Source organism: Trichechus manatus, unplaced genomic scaffold (genome assembly GCF_000243295.1).
Source record: "Trichechus manatus latirostris isolate Lorelei unplaced genomic scaffold, TriManLat1.0 scaffold00333, whole genome shotgun sequence".
Taxonomy (NCBI): Eukaryota; Metazoa; Chordata; class Mammalia; order Sirenia; family Trichechidae; genus Trichechus; species Trichechus manatus.
The window spans coordinates 846,154-868,174 of NW_004444269.1; the positions used below are offsets into that span (position 1 = coordinate 846,154).

At 42.8% G+C, this 22,021-nt stretch overlaps 1 protein-coding gene across 4 annotated transcripts in view; it reads right to left on the reverse strand.

Annotated features, from left to right (window-relative positions):
• The window catches only part of LOC111819246 (SLAM family member 8-like), a 39,455-nt gene extending 18,173 nt beyond the window's left edge, over positions 1-21,282 (reverse strand). For 3 of the 4 annotated variants that reach the window (XR_002822990.1, XM_023725592.1, XM_023725591.1), the window contains exons 1-2: positions 21,135-21,282; positions 7,749-8,126 (exon numbers count right to left, since the gene is read on the reverse strand). Coding sequence is in view for 3 of the 4 variants with exons in the window: in XM_023725592.1 (XP_023581360.1) it covers positions 7,749-8,126; positions 21,135-21,204 (448 nt within the window). In the remaining variant the exon portion in view is untranslated. Of the gene's footprint in view, positions 1-7,748; positions 8,127-19,992; positions 20,098-21,134 lie in introns of all 4 variants that reach the window. The other variant, XM_023725593.1, reaches the window with a different exon arrangement.
• Between the last annotated feature and the right edge of the window lie 739 nt (positions 21,283-22,021).

Consider the following 22,021-nt stretch of genomic DNA (forward strand, 5'->3'; position numbering starts at 1 on the left):
AACGGAAGAAAGAAATAATACAAATTAGAGCAGAAATCAATGAAATTGAAAATAAGAAATTTATTGAGAAAATCAATGAAACAAAAAACTGGTTCTTTGAAAAAATCAACAAAATTGATAAACCACTAGACAGATTACCCAAGAAAAAAAAGAGAGAGAGAACACACAAATTACTAATATAAGAAAGAAAGTTGACCATGACAACTGATCCCATGAACATTAAAAAGGTAATTATAAAAAAAATACTATAAGCAACTCTTTGCCCACAAATTTGATAACTTAGATGAAATGGATCAATTCCTTGAAAGATACAGCCTTCTAAACTCACACAAGAATAAAAATATTATTTAAATAGGCCTATATCTATTAAAGAAATTAAATAAACAATTAATAACCTTCCAAAACAAAAAGCACCAGGCCCAAGTAGACTCACTGGTGAATTCAATCAAACATTTAAAGAAGATTTGGCACCAATCCTTCTCAAACATTTCCAAAAGAATAGAAGAGGAAGGAACACTTCTCCACTGATTCTACAAGGTTAGCATTACCCTTATATAGAAACCAGACAAAGACATTACTAAGAAGAAAAGTTGCAGAGCAATATCTCTCATGAACATAAGTGCAAACTCTTCAACAAAATATTAGCTATTTGAATGCAATAATGTATTAAAAGTATTATATACCATGAACAAGTGGGATTTATCCCAGGCATGGAAGGGTGACCCAATATTCACCAATCAGTTACACCTAACCTCACTTTAAGAACTATCATGTTATCTGACATTTCCACATTTATGACAGTAGTAAAAAAAAATCTACTATCAAACTATTTTGCACATTAACAGCATATGTCTGGGGTAGCAAACACTGAGATGTGAGCCAAGAGTAAGACTGGCTGCGATGATAAAGATTATGTGTCAGCTTGGCTGGGCCATGAGTATCAGTGGTTTCGCAGTTATGTAATGGTGTTATTTGACAGTTATACAATGATGTAGTCATTCTCCATTTTGTGATTTGATATGATCATTCTCCGTTTTTGCATGAAGTTAATTTTTACATAACAACCTGGTCTTTGGAACAAAACCGTGTCGATAAGTGAGGAGTGAGTGTAATGTAATTCATCATTTCAATAGACAAAAGAAGAAAAATCATATGATCATATCAATAGATACAAAAAAAGCATTTGACAAAATCTAACACCTGATCATGATTTAAAAAAAAATTCTCAGGAAACTAGTAATAGAGAGTGTTGTGGATTAAATTGTGTCCCCCCAAAATATCTGTTTGAATCCAAACCCAAGAACCCTACATTTAGATGTCTAGCCTTCTACACTGTCAGAAAATAAATTTCTATTCTTTAAAATCACCCACTTGTGGTATTTCTGTAACAACACTACTAAGAAACTAAGACACAACTTGGTACCGGAAAGTAGGGTACTGCTCAAACAAATACCTACAATGTGGAAGTGGCTTCAAATTGGGTAATGGATAGAGGCTGGCGGAATTTTCTTGTGATTGATAGTAAGAGCCTAGATTGCCTTGAAGAGATTGTTGGTAGAATTATGGTTATTAAGTGTGATTCTGCTGAGAGCTCAGAATGAATTGAGGGCTGTGTAAAAAGCTTCTATTACCATGAACAGAATATTGCTAGAAATGTGGACGTTAAATGTGCTTCTGGTGAGGTTTTAGAAGGAAATAATGAACAGGTTAGTAGACAGTGGAGGAAGGGCAACGTTTTTTATAAGTTGGCAAAGAACTTGTTTAAATCCTGTTTGAATGATTTGTGGAAGGTAGAACATGTAAGTGATGAACTTGGACATTTGGCTGAAGAGATTTCTAAGCAAAATCTTGAAATGGCAGCATAGTTTCTCCTCGCTGATTACAGTAGAATGTAGGATAAAAGACACAGACTTTAAATCGAATTGTGCAAAATGAAACCAGATTTGGAAAATTCTGTTCTACAAATTAAGGACAGGTGTCCTGGAACTTTCACAAAGGGCATGGCTACACAATCATTTGCTAAAGAGATAGGCCTATGAATGATGGATCTAATCAACCACCCTAGCAGAAATCCCTTTAGCTAAGACGGGAAGAGACAGAGATAGAGTGAAATAAAGGGAAAATGCTGCTTTCTGGAATTCTACAGGAAAGAAACGGGCCAATGGAGCTACTTGGTTACAGACACATGTTGTCCTCCAAAAAAGGAATGTACCATCCCGGGACCAGTTCGTGGATTAGCACAAATATCACAGGAAGCACTCAGTGGCAGGTAAGGGTGGACAAACCATCTCCTTGGTTTCAAACAGTCAGGTCTCCACCATCATAGTTCCTAAGGGGAAGCTGCTGTTTAGGTATGACAAGTTGAAGGGGCAGGGCCGCCATATCAGTGGGCCAGGAGAACAGAGCCACCAGAGGCTGAGGGGGTAGAGTCACCGCTCACATGGACCAGGTGAATGGGTCCACCCAAAGCCAGGGAAACTGGGTTGTCATCCCAGTGGGCCTGGAATGTGGGGCTGATGCCAATAGCCAAGGGGCCTGCAGCCAGAATCCAGAGAGAATGACCAATGCCCAGAGTCTAGAAAGTGGGGCCATTGCTCAGATGGTCCTGGAAAACAGATTATTTTAAGCCTTAAGAGCCACTGAAATTTGGTCTACTGGGATGTGGACTTACTTGGTACCCATGACCCCTTCTTTACCTCCAATTTCTCCCATTTGGAATGTAAATGCCTACCTTGTGCCTGTCCCAACAGTGTACTTTGGAAGCAGATAACTTGTATTCTACCTTTCACAGGTCCACTGATGGAAAGAAATTTTGCCCTAGAATGGAACACACCCAGAGTCATACTTGATTATATGTTTCAGAAGATGAGAGTTTGCTTTTAGAGCTGTTGCTGGAATGGGATAAGACTTTTGGGATGATATCATAGGATGAATGTGTTTTATAAGACATGAATTTTGGAGGTCCAAGGGGTGGAATGTTATGGATTGATTGTGTCCCCACAAAATATGTGTTGGAATCCTAACCCTTTTATCTGTGAGTGTAATCCCGTTTGGGAATAGGGGTTTCTTTGTTATGTTAATAATGCTGTGTCCTACACCTAGTCACTTCTGAGTAATACAAAGACCAGCATTGACACAAAAGCAAGCACAAACGGAGGAAAACAGATAGTATCTGATGACGATAAAGTCAGATGAGTCTACACGCCAAGAAACTCCTAGGATTGCCAGATACTAGAAGCTGAAATAGAAAAGGACTTTTCCCTATAACTGATGCCCTGAAGTTGGACTTCCAGCCTCCTGAACTGTTAGAAAATTAATTTCTGTTCTTTAAAACCACCTACTTGTGGTATTTTTGTTACAGCAGCACTAAGAAACTAAGACAGGGAGGAACTTCCTCAACTTAATAAAGAACATCTACAAAACACCTACGGTTAATATCATATCTAATATCTAGTAGTGAGAAAATAGATACACTCCTCCTAAGATCAGGAACAAAACAAGAATGTCCCTTCTCACCACTCTTATTCAACATCATGCTGGAAGTTACAGCTTATGCAATTAGACAAGAAAAGGTAATAAAAAAAAAGTATACAGATTGGGAGGAAGAAATAAAATTACCTTTATTCATAAATGAAATGATTATCTGTGTAGAAAATCCCAAAGAAGTGGCAAAACAATTCCTGGAATTAATAAGTAATAATAGTAAGGTAGCAGACCAAGGCCTCCACCAGACTGAGTCCAGTACAGCTAGAAGATGCCTGGCTACCACCACTGACTGCTCTGACCGGGATCACAACAGAGGGTTCTGGACAGAGCTGGAGAAGGATGTAGAACAAAATTCTAACACAAAAAAAGAGACCAGATTTACTGGCCTGACAGAGACTGGAGAAACCCTGAGAGTATGGCCCCCAGACACCCTTATAGCTCAGTGGTGAAGTCACTCCCTAGGTTCACCATTCAGCTAGTGATTGGACAGCCTCATGAAACAAAACAGGACTAATGAGGCACAGCAGTCCAGGGACAAGGACTAGAAGGCAGAAGGGGACAGGAAAGCTGGTGATAGGGAACCCAAGGTTGAGTAAGGACAGGGTTGACTTGTAGTGCAGTTCTTAACCATTGTCATAGGGCAATATGTGTCCTAACTGTTTAATGAGAAACTATTTTGTTCTGTAAATCTTCATCTAAAGTGAGAATAGCAGCACAACTAGAAGAACGTAATAAATTTCACTGAATTTTACACGCAGAAATTTTTGAAATGGTATATCTTTGGCTATGTCCATTTCACCAAAAAAAAAAAAAAGGTCCTCCAAGGCTGAGTGTTGACATGTTGTGGGGTTGTTAACCAATGTCATAAAACAATATGTGTACTGACTGTTTAATGAGAAAATATTTGTTCTGTAAACCTTCACCTAAAGTACAATTAAAAAAAAAAAAAAAGTAAGGTAGCAGGATACAAGATTAATGCACAAAAGTCGGTTGATTTTCTATATGCCAGCAATGAACAACTGGAACTTGACACAACACCATTTACATTTAGAAGAAAAAAAAAGTTGCCATCAAGTCGATTCCAACTTATAGCAACCCTATAGGACAGAGTAGAACTGTCCCATAGAGTTTCCAAGGAGCAGCTGGTGGATTTGAACTGCTGACCTTTTGGTTAGCAGCCAAGGTCTTAACCACTTTGCCACCAAGGCTACACTTACATTAGCACCAAAAAAAGACATACTTAGATATAAAACAACATATGTACAAGATGTATATGAGGAAAACTACAAAACTCTGAAGAAAGAAATCAAAGACTATCTAAATAAATGGAGAGGAGTTCTATGTTCCCAACAGAGATAGAGATGGATGGATGGATGGATGGATGGATGGATGGATGGATGCTGCAATGTTAACTCTGACTCATGGTGACCTTATGTACAACACAACAAAATGTTGCCCGGTCCTACGTCATCTTCATGATCGCCAGCATGTTCAAGTCCTTCATGGTGATTATTGTGCCCATTCATCTCAGTGAGGATCTCCCTTGCCCTCTACTTCATCAAACATGATATTATCCTTCAGCAGTTGATACTACCTAATGATGTGTCAAAAGAAAGTGAGTCAGACAGTGTTCTGTTGTCATCCATAAGGTTTTCACTGGCTAATTTTTGGAAGTACATCACAAAGCCTTCCTTCCTAGTCTGTCTTAGTCTGGAAACTCTGCTGAAACCTGTCAACCATGGGTGACCCTGCTAATATTTGAAGTACAAGGGCATATTCCAGCATCACAGCAACCTGCAAGCCACCACAGTATAACCCACAGAAAGACAGTGGTGGTCCCAATGGATAGAAAGGCTTAATAGTGTTAAGGTGTCAGTTATTCTCAGTTTGGTCTGTAAATTCAATGCAATCCCAATCAAAATCCCAGTAAGTTGTTTTGTGTCTATTGACAAACCGATTCTAAGGTTTATATGGAAAGGGAAAAGACCCAGAATAACCAATTCAACATTGAGGAAGAACAGATTGAATGCCAGACACTACCTGACTTCAAGACATACTATAACGTTACAGTGATCAAGATGGAGTGCTATTGGTGAAGGAACAGACAAGTATATCAATAGAACAGAGGAGATAATCCAGAAATAGACACACACAAATACAGTCAACAGATCTTTGACAAAGTAGCAAGGTAATTCAATGGAGATAAGATAGTCCTTTCAACAAATGGACACCTGTATACAAAAAAATTAATCTAGACACAGAAATTACCTTTCACAAAAATTAGCTCAAAATTGGTCATAAACCTAACTGTAAGGTGCAAAACTATAAAATTTTTAGAAAATAATATAGGAGAAAATCTAGGTGACATTGGGTTTGCTGGTGACTTTTTAGATACAACACCAAAAGCACAATCCACCAAACAAAAAAACTGACAAGTTGGACTTCGTTAAAAGTAAATTTCTGCTTTAGAAAGACATTGTTAAGAGAATAGAAAAACAAGCCACGAATTGGGAGAAAATATATACAAAACACGTATCTGATAAAGGTCTTACATCCAAAAAATACAAAGAACACTTAAAACTCAACAATAACAAAACAAACAAACCAATTACAAAATGACTAAAGATCTGAATAGAAACATCACTAAAAAAAGGTATATGGATGACAAATAAATATACGAAAAAATGTTCAACGTCAAATGTCATGTATTGTTGTTGTTAGGTGCCGTCCAGTCATTTCCTACTCATAGCAACTCTATGTACAACAGAACAAACACTGCCCAGTCCTGCACCATCCTCACAATTGTTGCTATATTGGAGCCCATTGTTGCAGCCACTGCATCAATCCATCACACTGAGAGTCTTCTTCTTTTTCAGAATTGCAAACCAAAACTGCAATTAGATGCCATTACATGCCTATTAGAAATGGCTAAAATCCAAAACACCGACAACACCAAATGCTGAAGAGGATGTGGTACAACAGAAATTCTCATTTATTGCTGGTGAGAATGCAGAATGGTACACTTTGGAAGTCAGTCTGGTAATTTCTTACAAAGCTAAACATAGGCTTACCATCTGATCTAGCAATTGCACTCCTAAGCATTTACCAAAATAAGACAAAAATGGTATGTTCGCATAAAAACCTACACACAAATGTTTATGGCAATTTTATTTATAGATGCCAAAAATTGGAAACCACCAAGATGTATTTCAATAGGTGAATGGATAAACAAACTGTGGAACATCCACACAATAGAGTATTATTCAGCAATAAAAAGAAATGAGCTATCAAGCCATGGAAACACATGGAGAAATCTTAAATACATAACTGCTAAGTGAAAGAAGCCAGTCCAAAAAAGCTACATACTGTATGATCTCAACTATATGATGTTCTGGAAAAGAAAAAACTATAAAGATAGTAAAAAGATTAGTGGTTTTCAAGAGGCCAGGAGGAGGAGGGAGGGATGAATACGTGGAGCACAGGGCACTTTCAGGGCAGTGAAACTATTCTATGTAATATTGTAATGGTGGACACGTAATACACGTTTGTCAAAACCATAGGACTCTACAACACAACTAGTGAACCTTAATGAAACGTAAACTATGGATTTTAGTTAATGAATCAATATTGGTTTAACAATTATAAACTCGTACCATCAGAAAGCAAGATGTTAATAGGAGAAATACTCTGCAGGGGGTTAGAGGATACATGGGAATTCTGTGTAATATTTCTATAAACCTAAAACTGCACTAAATAAAAAAATATTTTCAATTTTTTTTTAAAGAAGCTTCTGCTAAAGAAAGGGGTTGGGGGCAAGGAAACAATTTCCCCAGGAGCCTCCAGAAAGAAACACAGCCCTGCTTTTAGCCCAGTGAGACCTGTGTCGGACTTCTGACCTACAGACCTGCAAGATAACAATTTTTTTTAAGCCACTAAGTTTGTGGCAATTTGTTACAGCAGCTATAGAAAATTAACACATAAATTAAGTATCCTTAGTTGTTATAGAAACAATGTTATTGCAAAAATTTCCATTTCTGTCAAATTTCCCCTCTTTTTTAACAAAACACTGAAGTGATTTTTATCCCAGGTATGAATCTCAGCTCTGCTCTCCACTTGTGGGGAACTCACCCTGTTCGGCAGAGAAAATAGAATGTGAAGACTGGTATCTGGGTACAGTCCTGCAAAGCGGGGCTTATGTGGTGCTCCCATGGGCAAAAGAAGGAGGTAAGCCATGAGACTGGGGTGAGGGGGTTGTCACTCACCATAGACAATGAGACGGAACGTCTGAATATATTCTCTTCCTTCAGGTAAGGTAACGCGAGCCTGGTATTCCCCACTGTCCCCAAGGTTCAGGTTCTCAATCATCAGGGTTGTCATATTGGGCATATAGATCCTCTGCTTGTACTTGTCATGGAGACTGACCCATTTTGGAGAGTCTGTCCCATTGTAGACATGCAGCATGACTCTGTAGTCTGACAAATGACCAAAACTCCATGTAATCTCCTTCACCACTGCTCTTGGATCTACTCCTGGCTTCATGATCACATGAAACAAGACAGAACCTCCTTGGATCTCCTTCAAAGAAACAAAAGCTTCAGAATCCTTTGTTCCAGAACCCTTGGCCCCAGTGCTCCGGACACCTAGGACATTAGGAAACAGGAAATGTGAGTGTTTTCTCATAAGAACAAATGAGAAAATTACAGAACTCATCTTTTTTACAAAATCCACCCAATATACTTCCTTGATTCTAAGAAGGCTATCTCATACAATCAATTTGAAGAAAATCTGGGATCAAGTTCTGGCTCTAGTGGAGTGTAACTATGAACTGGTTACTTAAACTTGCTAACCTTTACTTTCTTTACCTGCTTCATAATGATAGTATGAATTAAAACAGAGAACGGACCAAAAGCACCTAGCACAGTTTCTAGCACATACTAAGTACAAAGCTGGTATAGACAGCTTCTAAAATGGATCCTAAAGATTCCTGCTGCCTCATATTCACATCCTTTTTTAGTCCCTCCCTTTGATTGTGGGCTGCACCTAGGGACTTGCCTCTAATAAATAGAAACAACAAAACTGTTGGGATGTCACTTCCAGTATTACGATATAAAATACTGTGACTTCATTCTTGCTCCAACACTCTCTCTCTCCTCTCTCTTTTGCTTGCTGTGATGAAGCCAGCTGCCATATTGTTAACTGCACTATGGAAGGCCTACATGATAAGCAACTGAGGACAGCCTCTGGCCAACATCCTTGGAGGAACTGAGACCCTCAGTCCAATAGCCCACAAGAAACTGAATCCTACCAAAGGCCATGTGAGTGAGACTGGAAGCAGTTCCTTCCCCAGTTGAGCCCAGAGTGCCCCAACCAAAAGCTTGACTGCAGCCTGTGTGAGACCTTGAGCCAAAGGACTCAGCTAAACCACGCCTGGATCCCTGACCCACAGAAAATGTGAGATGATAAACGTTGCTCTTTTGAGCCTAAACTAAGTTTGGGTAATTTGTTTCACAGCAACAGATAATGAAGGTTTCTTTACTTTCCCTTTTCTCCTAGACAGTGTATTAGTCAGGATAGTCTAGGGTATGCTGTGGTAACAAACAATTACAAATACTCAGTTGATTAGAATAAGGCTAGCTTATATCTTGCTCACACTACACATCCCATGAAAGATAGTACAGGACGGGGATCCTGACACACATGGATGGAGGCTCCACCATCTTGTAGCTGCACCATATGGAGCCCACAGTGTCCTCACAGCCTCCTCAGCCCCCACAGCAGGAAAGGGAGATGGGAGAATCACATATGGGGTTTTCACTGCGTTAGTCCAGAAGTAACATAATCTCTGCTCATATTTTTTGTCCGAACTAGTCACAAGGGCCTTCCTATCTGCCAAGGACTACAAAATGTGGGTGTCGGGGGGTGTGGAGTGAGCAGGGGTAAAGGTGGAGGATAGACTAGTATTTGGTGAGCACCACTGTCCCTGCAACCAAGAAAGCACTTCCCTAAATATTCCCAGAGAGGGTGCCAGTCAGTCTTCCTCAGTGGCCTCTCCTACAGAGCTCTGGCCAGTGGGCACAGCTGTCCCAGTGCCTCCTCCTTCTGAGCCCTTCCATGCCCTTCAGGCACAGGCCCCAGGGAATCCAAGGACCATCTGTCTTTCCTCTGGACCAGAGTAGGAAGGACCAGGGCAGTGTACCACAGAGCAACCTTGTCCTTGAAAGGAAGCTAGATCTATTCCTTTTAACAGGTCAACGAGCTCCTGGGTTTTCCCCTGCCTGAGAGTGTAACCTGCCCCCTCTCCAAATCAGTAAATTCTTCCTCATATCATGTCTGCCTTCCTCCAGTTATACTTTAAAGTCTCTTTTGCTCTCACTGGAAGCAGAGAATACCTCATGACATTATTGATATGTGGAAGTATTTCAGAGCTATTTCTTGATATTCGTTTATTCACTAACTTATTATCAAGCCTCTCTTCTGGGTCAGGCCCTCATCCCAGACCATGCAGCTCCTCTCACAGGACTCGGGGGCCCCACACCAGTCCTCTACACCCTGCTAGCCCTATCGCTAAAGGCCTTCAGGGCCTACATTAATGGTGTCAGCGGGTCGGGGCTATGCCTGTTTCTGTCTCCAGTCATCCAGAAGCAACAAATATTCTCAGTCACCAGCCTCCTCAAGGCTCCCCTTGTGTCCCTTCCTTCAACCTCCCACACCCCTCTGACAACCCAGTGCAGGAAAGCCTCATCAGGGCCTTCACCACACTGCCCTGCAGGGCACATACATCCTGGGGTGCAGGATGGACACCCTGACAAGACCCAAAAAAGGCCAACTGAAAAGAGCTGGATGAGATTGCGCTACCTGGTCCCTCTAAACAAGTCAGGATGCAAATATCATGGCTCAGCCAGCCATCAAGACACAGGGCTCAATTATCAGCAGCAGGGGGGAACAGAAGTCCACTCTATCCCTTTCTGAGCTCCTCCTTTCCCCTTTATGCATCCTTCAGCTCCTCAGTGTCTTGGGGTTACTAGTGCCTCAAAGGGGAGGAGTCCAGTCCAATCTAACTCAGTGGGCTTGGGGAAGAGGCTAGATGACACCCACTGCTAAGTGGAACCTGCTTGTGGTGAATCTGGTACTTCAACAGAGGCCACATGTGTTCTCCTGCTTCTCTAATTGAGATGAGTGAAAGGACACTGTTCTCTTTTGGCAATTGCACCTCCACTGGAGCAAGCTACTCACTCCTCAAATCCACCCTAAGTGACAGAGACTCCCAGTCAAAGTCACCAGGGTCCTACACATTAAAGCAATGTTCTCCAAGTAAATGCAGTGTTCTTGACTGCCCCCAAGGTGGAGGGGATGGGACAGAGGCTGAGGTGAGACATCACTGGTTCTGGGCGGCCATTCCGTCTAGGTTCTAAAGCACATACTCTGGGGCATATGTGCCTCTGTGTGTGTGCAGGCAGAGAGTGGGAAGACAGCACGGGTGAGCTGAACTTCTTAAGGAGTGTCTTTAAATCTTTCTAGTAGAAGACAGATGAACACACAAGAATCACAATAACCCTGAAGGAGGGTCCTGAGTATGGTGGTGGAAGCTATCAGAGCCCCCAAGTTCTCACATATGAACAATGGGCATAATAATTACAGCTACTCATGTTGCTCCTGTATTAAATAAAGTGACACATAAAAAGCACTCAACAATATTTATGTATTTAATACACATAGTTATTGTTATAATTACCACTGTTAAGGCCTACCTGTTACAGAATTCCAGTTATTTGGATTTCCCCTGTTGTCTTTACTACCTGCAAAAAGAGATAGCCTGCCTACCATGAGTATGATTCACAGCCCCTACATTTCAGCATTCCCTTCACTTATTTAATCTCTGGTAGATTAATTATTGATCCTTGGGTACTGTCTTAGTTATCTAGGGCTGCTATAACAGAAATACCACAAGTGGATGGCTTTAACAAAGAGAAATTTATTCCCTCATAGTCTAGTAGTCTAGAGGCCTGAATTCCGGGCATCAACTCCAGGGGAAGGCTTTCTCTCTGTGTTGGCTCTGGAGCAAGGTCCTTGTCATCAATCTTCCCCTGACTGAGGAGCTTCTCAGCTGCAGGGACCCCGGGTCCAAAGGATGTGCTATTCTCCTGGCTCTTGTTTCTTGGTGGTATGACGTCCCCCTGTCTCTCTGCTTGCTTCTCTCTTTTATATCTCAAAAGAGATTGGCTTAAGACACAAACTAATCTTGTAGATCTCATCAGTATAACTGCTGCTAATCCATCGCATCAACATCATAGTGATAGGATTTACAACACATAGGAAAATCGCATCAGATGACAAAATGGTGGACAATCATACAGTACTGGGAGTCATGGCCCAGCCAAAATGATACACATATTTTGGGGGGACACAATTCATTTCCATGACACATACTGTGATGGTTAAAGTTGTGCATCAACTTGACTGGTCCATTATTCTCAGTGGTTTGGCAGTTATGTAATGATGTAATCATCTCCATGATGAGATCTGATATAATGCAATCACATCCATGATGAGATCTGCTATGAGCAGCTGATCAGATGAAAGGCAGTTTGCTTGGAGGTGTAGCCTGCATCTAATACATATAGACTTTCTGGCAAAGCTAGCTGGCTTTTGCTTTGCTCTGGATCGTGCATTTGGCTTTTCATCATCTGCCCTCCGGTTCTTGGGACTTGAGCCAGCAGCTAGCCATTTTACCTGCCAATTTGGGTTCATCAGCCCCTGCAGCTACGTGAGTCAGGAGAAGCCTCCAGCCCAATGCCTGAACCACGGAGTTGGGACTTTCCAGCCTCTACAACCACATGACCCATTTTCTTGATGTAAATCCCTCTCTCTCCCTCTCCCTCTCTCTCTCCCTCTCTCTCTCTCTCTCTATATATATATATACATGCTTCACTGGTTTTACTTCTCTAGAGAACTCAGCCTATGACAGATACTGATCAGTTTTGCATCTATTCGTAAATTATTAACAGCATTCTTAATGACCTATATGTGTGTGTGTGTTTTAATTTTACTTGGAACCAGTTGTAACATTGAAAGAATGGTGTAGGGTGTGGCAGGGACATCTGACCTCTGATTTCAGAAGGGGAAAGGAGACTCAAGATCAACAACCGAAGGCTGATTCCTATGAGGCAGAGATCAGACATATCTTCTCTATGCAATCTTTTTACCAATTCTGACACAAGTCCCTCCCACAGCACTCTCTACTTCTCTGCTGGGTGCGATAATTCATTGCAGTGGCCACAAAGAACTCACAGAACATACTCACAGTTATGGGGTTTCTTAGGGAACTAACAGGTTACAATTCAGGATCAAGAATGACTCAGGATACGGTACTTCAGTCAGGACAGCTTCTTGGCCATGGCCACAGACAGGCCCCTCCCTGTCCCTTGGCATTTTGGCCCTTGGCTTCTTGGGTCTCTTGGGTCTCTTGGGCTGATACAGCCTCTGCCCTGCTCAGGCAAGTGTTACAAAGCTGCTTAGCTCCACTGATAAGTGCCCAGAGGCACCCCACTCCACCAGCAAGCCTCCTGTCTGAAGATGCTCAGCTTTCTATCTTTGTGTGCCAGGAAGCCCACTGCACCATCTCTTGCCAGTCTCCTGGTTCTGCTGGTTCTGCTGCCGCTGTTTCTCTGCTGCTGCTTCTCGCCGTCTCTTGCCATCTCCGGTGTTACTGTTCTGTCTCTCTCTGTCCTGGGTCTAGGAGGTTCTCAGTGCAGTGATCCTGGGTCCAAAGCACTTGCTCCTCTCCTAGCTCTTCTTTATTAATGGTAGTGAAGTCGCTCCTTTCTGCCTCTGTGATAGCTCGTTTTAAACCTAGAGGGATGGCAAAACTGACCATTTCCCCATTAGGGTTCCATATACTATATTTACACAAATATACCATGGACTGCCAAAAGAATGTATTGGAAGAAATACAGCCAGAATGCTCCTTAGAAGCAATGATGATGAGACTATGACTCACATACTTTGGACATGTTATCAGGAGGGATCAGTCCCTGGAGAAGGATATCATTCTTGGTAAAGCAGAGGGTCAGTGAAAACGAGCAAGACCCTCAATGAGAGGGACTGACACAGTGGCTGCAACAATGGGCTTAAGCATAGCAAAGATTGTGAGAATGGTGCAGGACCAGGCAGTGTTTTGTTCTGTTGTACATAGAGTTGCTAGGAGTTGGAACCAACTCGACAGCACCTAACAACAACAACACCCCCACAAGAGTGCCATACACCTTATTTGCATTATTGGCAAGCTGTCCCATCCCCTTGGTGGGATACAGACACCTTATTTGCTTCATCTCACCTGATCATTCAGTGAGAGTTACAAGATCATGGCAAGAAAGGCCATATAAAACTTATTCATTGCTCTGCAGGCTACAGCTTGTCTTTTCTAACCATGGTTCTTTCATACTAGGAGGATAACTTCACCCTCCCAATCACTGTACCAATCCAAAACAGTCATTAACAATTGACTAATTGGTAATTCAATGGTTAAAGAGTCCTCAGGGTGAGGTTACTCAGGTGCCAGCCATTCAGGTTTGCTGCAGGTATCTATCTGATCTGGTCAGGTTCTCCAAAGTTTGTCACATCTTTATCCTTTTTGACCTCTGATAAAATTTAACTGAGAGAAGATTATTCCCTTACTCCACACCTCTCTTTAGATATCAACATAGCAATACCTTTAGAGGACTTTTGGTTCAGCCACTGTACTCCAGTCCAGCAGTGCCTCCCCGTTTTTTCTACTCCTTTACAGTTACAGCTTCTACGATTACAGTTTTTATAATCACAATTAACCCTGTTAACAATCAACAGGCACAAATGAATCATATAATCCTATCAGCATCTTCCCGCACCCTGTCTTCCCCAGACCCATAGGAAAAGAAGAATCTATTCAATGGGGATTCTCCCTGGTTCCCCCCATTTTAAGTGTAAGCTTATCCATAAAAGCATGTAAGCCAGCCACTTTATGCCTTTATCTCCCCTTGTTTCAGATAGCCAATGTTTAAATTGCCCATCTGTGTCAAACCAATATTCTGAGGAGACAAGTATGTTGCTTGCTCTGAAGAATCTTCTGTTACAGTTGGAACTTTGAGCATCTGCATCCATAAGCAAAGTCCAGTCCAGAGCAAACCATCAAACTGCAGCAATCTACACCAGCTCATGGTGTTAAACATTTTTGTCTTCATTCATTCAGGTTCTGGTCAGCTCATCCCTAGCCCCTGTGGGCTAGGTCAATGGGTACCAGCCATAGGCTCAGGAATCCACACACCTCCCGGCACTTCAGACCAGCCAGTTCAAACTCTCTCTCTCTCATCTCTAGCCCCTGTGGGCTACGTCAATGGGTGCCAATGGAACATGTCCAAACTCAGCCCATCTCTCCATTGCTGTACCATCATCTCACCTTCCACTCATCTTGTAGACCCAGGAGGAAACCTCAAGTGAGCACAGCAGGCTGTCTACTTGCTAGCTCCCTTTAACTTCCAGTCCTGGAAGAGGGTTCTTCTGATGGACACTGACTTTTTCTACCTCGATGCATCCAGAGGCAAACCTCTTGCTCCAAATTAAAAAAGCAATACAGTCATTTTTTTTTTTCCTGCAGGTCCTTCCTTCAAATGCAAATTGCTGGTTCTCTCAGCTGTTCTGGGTGGGTCTGCATGTATTTTCAAATGCAAATTTCCTGACCCGAAATATTCTGAGTGGGGTTCAGGTGTTCAACCAAAGCCCCCAATACTCTATACACAGGGCTACTAGATTGAAATGAACAGCCTGTGTTTCTTTCTGGCACATTCTAGTTCTCCTTTTAGCATATCCAATCTGTATTGGCTGAAGGCAGAGTTACATGCTCTCTTATCTATAATACCCAATATTCCTTTCCATCATACATTTAGGTTTGTTTTACAACACTAGGTAGGAGAAGCATTCAGTATCTGTCTAAGGCTGGGTTCTCTAGAGAAGAAAAACCAGTAAAACATATAAATAGATATAAAAAAAACCATTGCTACTGAGTCAATTCTGACTCATAGCAACCCTATAAGACAGAGTAGAACTGCCCCATAGAGTTTCAAAGGAGCACCTGATGGATTGGAACTGCCAACATTTTGGTTAGCAGCCATAGCACTTAACCACTATGCCACCAGGGTTTCCATAAGTATATATATACAGAGAGATTTATATCAAGAAAATGGCTCACATGGTTGTAGAGGCTGGGACATCCCAAGTCCGTGGGTCACGATAGAGGCTTCTCCTGATTCACATAGCCGCAGGGGCTCGTGAACCCAAGATTGGCAGGTCAGAGAGCAGGGCTGTGGCCCACAGGCTGGGAAGATTGATGAATCCCAAGATCAGCAGACAAGACTGGAGGTAAGCTGCTAGCTCAAGTCCCAAGAACCAGAAGTCAGACAAACAGGAGCCAGCTGCAGGATCCAGTGCAAGCAAAAGCCCAAGAGCCTTGCTGGAATGTCCACTTATATTCAATGCAGGCCACAAGCCCAAGGAAACACCCTTTCAACTGATTGGCTACTCACAGCATATCCCACCATGGAGGTAATCACAGTATATCAAATCTCATCATGGAAGTGATCAGAACATCACATTACTGCCAAACCACTGAGAATCACGGCCCAGCCAAATCGACACAAAACCTTAACCACCACAGTATCCATAGTATATTCAGGTAAACACATAACCTTTTTAAAACTTTCCAGTTTCATCTTCTCTTCTCCACACGTTGCCTATCTTCCCATTCATATGTATATGGCCTTGGGCCTCTGGCTGGGTGGAACAAGACCATGGCCCCCTATCAATCATCTTGCTTAACTTGCCAGGCTTTTGCACCAAACCACTCCAGATGCAGCTTTTCTCCCCTCAGCTACAGCGTAATATCTCTCACTTTCCTGTCAGCCATTACAGATAACAACAACCAAAATAACCATCTAAGAATCGAAAGTTTCACTTCCCACGCACTTTCATTCTTTCTCTTCCAAAGTACCACGCTTCCGTGAGTCTGGAGCCATTGCAGCAAATCCCACTTCTGACTCTATCTGTAAAAATGGCACAGTGGCATCATCATCCGGCCTCTTCCTCTAACTTCACAAGGTGGGAGGAGAATCATTATCGATATCAACACCCTAAGGCTGATTCCTATGTGGTAGAGGTCAGACATACCTCCGCTCTCCAACTTTTTTATCAATTCTGACACCAGCCGTCTCTCACACAGCGCTCTCTACTTCTCTGGTGGGTTCGATAATTCATTGCAATGGCCACACAGAATTCACAGACCATTCTCAGAGTTATGGAGTTTATTAAGGAAGTATCAGATTACAATTTAGGATCAGGAATGACTCAGGATACAGTTCTTCGGTCAGAATAGCTTCTCAGCTGTGCCCACAAGCAGGGCTCTCGCTGACCTTCCAAATCTCAGCCCTCAGCCCCTCGGCCCCTCATGCCTCTTGGGCTTTTTGGGCCGTCTCAGCTTTTGCCATGTTCAAGCAAGTGTTGCAAAGCTCTTTAGCTCCACCATAAGTGTCCAGAGGCACCCTACTCCACTAGCAAGCCTCCTGCCCAAAGGCACTCAGCTTTCTCTCTCTTGGGCCAGGAAGCATGTCGCACCATCTCCTCCCGGTCTCCTGGTTGTGCTGCCTTTGCTGCCTCCATTGCTCTGCTGCTGATTCTCATCTGTCACCATCTCTAGTGTTACAGCTCTCTGTCTCTGTCTCCTGGGTCTAGGAGGTTCTCAGTACAGGGATCCTGGGTCCAAAGGACAAGCTCCACTCCTAGCTCTTCTTTCTTGGTGGCAGTGAAGTATCTCCTTTCTGCCTCTGGGATGGCTCATTTTAAGCCTAGAGGGATGGCAAAACTGATACATTCCCCCATACACCTTATTTGCATGGTCCCAGCCCCACAAGAGTGCCATGCTTCTTATTTGCATTATTAGCAAGTTGTCCAATCCCCTTGATGGGCCACAAGCACTTTGTTTGCGTAGTCCTATCCAATCATTTGGTGGGAATTACAAGACCATCGTGAGAAAGGCCAAATAAAATCAATCATTGCACCGCAAATATTCTACTGGTCCCATAATTAATTAATGAAATTAAAACCTTGACACATGTTCATTTTAAATTCATATACAAGTCAAGATTTTACCTGTTTTTAAAAAGTATCTTTTAATATGTCAGTCAGTCATCACATTCAGTGTTAATGTAATGTTTAAATATACACTTTCGTTTTTGGCACAACATGGACACTAACCATAATTTATGTAATCTGGACCTCAGAGAAACAGCCATTTGTCTGAACAGGGGATATGTGGCAATAGGATTTAGTGAGAGAGACGGTATTTCAGTCTCTAACATGGCACTTTCCTAAGGCATTTTCACAGGTAATTCTGGCCAAAATAATGTTTGTCTTACTCTCCACCATATTGGTAAGAAAGGGTCACCACCTGGGGGTCAGCAAGAAAGAAACTAGTATTTTCCCAGCTGGGGGCTGGCTGCAAAACAGACTGGAACTGAAAATCTCCCCATGGTATTGGTTTATCTACTGCTGAAGGGCACAGCTGTGGCATACTTTCCTGGGTGTGGTTTGCACACCAAGTCTCCACACACAGTGAGGAAAGAGATGATGTCCTCCAGCCGGTGACCTTGAGGGCACTGGCCTCTGAGAGACTCAAGGCAGAGCAGAGGCAGAGAAAACAGAGAACCAGGTGTGATTCCAGGAGTCCTTGAATAGTGCAAATGGTTAAGCATGTAACTACTAACTGAAAGGTTGGAGGCTCAGACTCACTCAAAGTTGCCTCAGAAGAAAAGATTGGCGATTTACTTCCAAAACATCAGCCACCGGAAAATCCCTCTCTGACATACATGGGTCTCCATGAGCCAGAATCTGCTTTATGACAACTGTTTGGTTGTTTTAGTTGGGCTTGATGCCAAAGGCAAGGTTTGAAGAGGATTGCCTGTTTCCCTTAGAAATCAAGCCCACGCCTCTGTTTTTCAGTTTAGGAGGGCTGAGGAAGTCAGGCCCCAAGAATGCACTAGGGTCTTCTCTTTCTACGCGTCCTTAGCAGGCTTATCAGATGGTTCCTGTCAGACCAAGGAAATAGGATGGGACAGGACGGAAGAGAAAGCAAAGGCGTTGAAGTAGCCACAGGAGAATCGTGTCTGGGTGGAGACACAGAATCACAGGATGTCATAGCTGGAGGAGCCTGAGAGGTGATCTGTCCAAGCCCCTCATTTTACAGAGGAGAAAACTGAGGCTTCATAGGGAAGTGAACTTGCCCTGGATCATGCAGACACAGAGCCAGACCCTGGTTTCCTCTCTCCTAGCATGCTTTGTTTCCTGCATGAAGGAGTCCATGGACTCTTTCAATCTTTCCCTGCTCTCCCCACCAGTTCAGCCCCTCTCTGCTCTGCTGTCTTTTCTCACCACAATAAGAGCAATTCCTGGAGTCTCATCCTTCCAACTTCCCTCTCCTGGGAAAGGGGTTTAACAGGGCAGGGATTTCTGGGTAGCGAAGGGTTAAACAGTCAGCCTAGGCAGACTCCCCACCCCTGGAAGACTGGAACCTCAGAAGGAAGAGGTCTCAGCCCTCAGGGGGCCCTTGGATTATCTGCCCCAGAAACTGGAAGGAAGTAGAAAGGAGACTTAAAAAGAGGAGGGCAGCAAGACCTCTGATCTACAAAGATTCAGGATCAGCTGTGTGGTCCCAAAGAAGAAAAAAAAAAAGTCAGGGTAGGGTGTGGTAACTCACAAGTATAAAATTAAAAATTCTACAGTGAACATAAAATTATGTACATTTTTCTGAAACTTTCCTCCATCACCACCTCAAAATCCAACAGTAGTCCACCCATAACTGTCCACTCTTTCTGCTCCCGCTCTCCACCAGTCACAGGGCAGACATCCAGTGAAAGGCTATTAATGTTATGGTGAGGGAGGCCCCTCAGGAGCAGGACCAGCTCCCTAGGTAGCTAATTGTTTCTCTGGGAAATTATGGTGTGAATCCTACCCACCCTCAGGCCTCCCTTCCTTCTTCCGAACACTTGCCAAGGAAAATTTTAAATTTTAAGAAAGATGAAACCAAATATTTCAGCACCACCCACCCCTCTCCCCAAGGCAAGGGTGAGCTTCACCAGGGGAAAATCCATAAACCAAAGAAAAAAATGCATCCAACTGTGGAACTTCAGCCTTCCTGAAAGGGTGTAAAACAGTTTAGGGGTGATGTTCCTTCCCCTTTCACCCAGGCTGCCCAAGCTCAGTTGCAAAATGCCTCCTGTCTTTCAGTAAAGGGAAGTCTGGTCTAATAGAGCAAACATTCCACTCCTCATTCCTGTGTGACCTTGGAAAGGTCAAGTTCTGTCTTAATTATGAAACTTAAAACCCCAGGGCCTGTGAAAAAACTCAGTAGTATTTAACATATTTTTTCAGTTAAATAGAGTTGGAGAAGTGGAGAAAGACTCCAATTCACCATGGATAGAAAGTTACCTCATTAAAAGAAGTCTAATCTCTCGTTACTTCAAGGCTCCTTGTTACTTCACAAACTTCCTGTTTTACAGTGGCTCTGTAATCCATCAAATTTCATATAATTCCCTGCAAATTCAGTCAGTAGCTGGGATATGTCAAAAATATATATAACAATAAAACCTTTAAGGCTTTCACCAGAATTCATAATTTACTAGGTCTTATTTTCTTCATTTTTATTTAATTTCTTTATACATGTAAACATATAATCTTACACACATTCATAAATGTGATATCACGCGGCCTTCTCTGCCACAATCTTTTCTTTCAGTTCCCTTTTTCTGCATAACTCCCCATCCTCCCTGTCCTCTCCCTTCCTTTTCTCTACTTCCTCCTTTCCTCTTCTGCCCCATTCTCACCCCCTCCTGTAACCCTGTTATCAGTTACATACCTTTCCTTGTTTCTCTCTTTCCTCTTATAAATATTGGAGGCTGCTATTTCTTTTACATCCCATTGTATTCTGCATCTTGTTATTCTTACCACATATTACTTCATGAAAAATCCCTGCTGGTCAATTGTTCTGCTTGTTTTCTGAAGGTTCCATGATATTCCATGGTATGGATATGCCCCTGTTTATTCAGTCATTCCCACATTGATGGGCATCCCCTTTGTTTCCAGGATTTGCCCAGACCAAGAGTGAGCACTCACTCTCCTTTTGTGATGGAGAAGATCCAGAAGTCCAGACCAGAGGATCTTCCTCAAGGCCCTAGGGCAGCTCCATCCCCAGAAGTGCTCAGTCCCCACTGCCCTCTGCTCCATATGCCAGCTTCTTTGTCTCCACCCCTTTCCCCAAGCAGCTCTAGGTACCCTGGGCTTCTCTGCCATTGCAGCAGAAGCAGCCTCACCTCTGTATCTGGGTTCCTTTAGTGCAGCCCAAGCTGCCCAGGCACAGGGGTTCCAGCCTTGTCATCACTAAAAGTCTGTTCTATTCTTTCTGGTCTCCCGAAGGCTTTAAAGGCACACTGCATTTGTTAAATGACAACAGCGTCATTTTCTCTTTTGGTTCACCAAGAACAAAAGAAACCTGAACAGCCCTCCTGGTGGTCAGCCCTGTTATCCTGAGTCCACTAAGTTGCCCTTCTTCGCAGAGAGCCAAGGCCACTCACCTAGAAGGATGAAGAATCCTAGGAGCCAGGAGACCCAATAGAGGTGGGGGTCTTCTGAGCAGGACCCCATCACGGGCTGTTAGCCAGCCTGCTGAACTGCTGCCACACATCAGAGGAAGCAGAGACCAGAGAAGAGGAAAAGCCTGAGCTGCGGAGCTGTTCAAACATCTTCCTCACCACGCCTAGTCAGGGCGGAGCCAAGCCTGGAAACACAAATACAGCCAGATGGCTGACCACTGGCTACCAGTTACTTCTGGGAAGGCAGCCCCACCAGTCTAGAGAAAGCAAATCAGCTTTTTCATCTTCTCTCCAGCTCCCAGAGTAGGTACTCAGTAAATAATTGTACAGTAAATATATAAACAAATTCACTTTATGGTGTGCCTGGCCCTGTATCGGAGCTGAGTCCACTCCAGCAGTCACAGCCAGTTTGGTATACATGCTCTCACACACACACACACACTCACCCTTAGCTGCTTAGAGTTTAAAAGCTCAACACCAGACAACCCTGCTCACAATGCCAGCCTACAAAACCAAACCAAACCCTGTTGCCATCGAGTTGATTCCAACTCACAGCAACCGTAAAGCAGTCATACACAACTATAAGCTTCAATGGCAATGGTGAGGTAAGCTTCCATGGGTTCAGTGACTGTCCCCTGTCCCTACCCCATCTAATGAGTCAAATTTTCTTTCTTATTCTCCTTAAACTTTAACTGTAGGTGGCCTAATTAAGAAACTGTGGGAAAAAGAACAAAGCTCTTTGTGAGAAAGGTTAACTCTCTACCTCACCAATGCAAATATTGATCTTTCAACAAACTGATGATGTGGAAGCATCAAAAGAAGATGGAAGGAATATACAGAGTCACTGTACCAAAAAGAATTGGTCATCA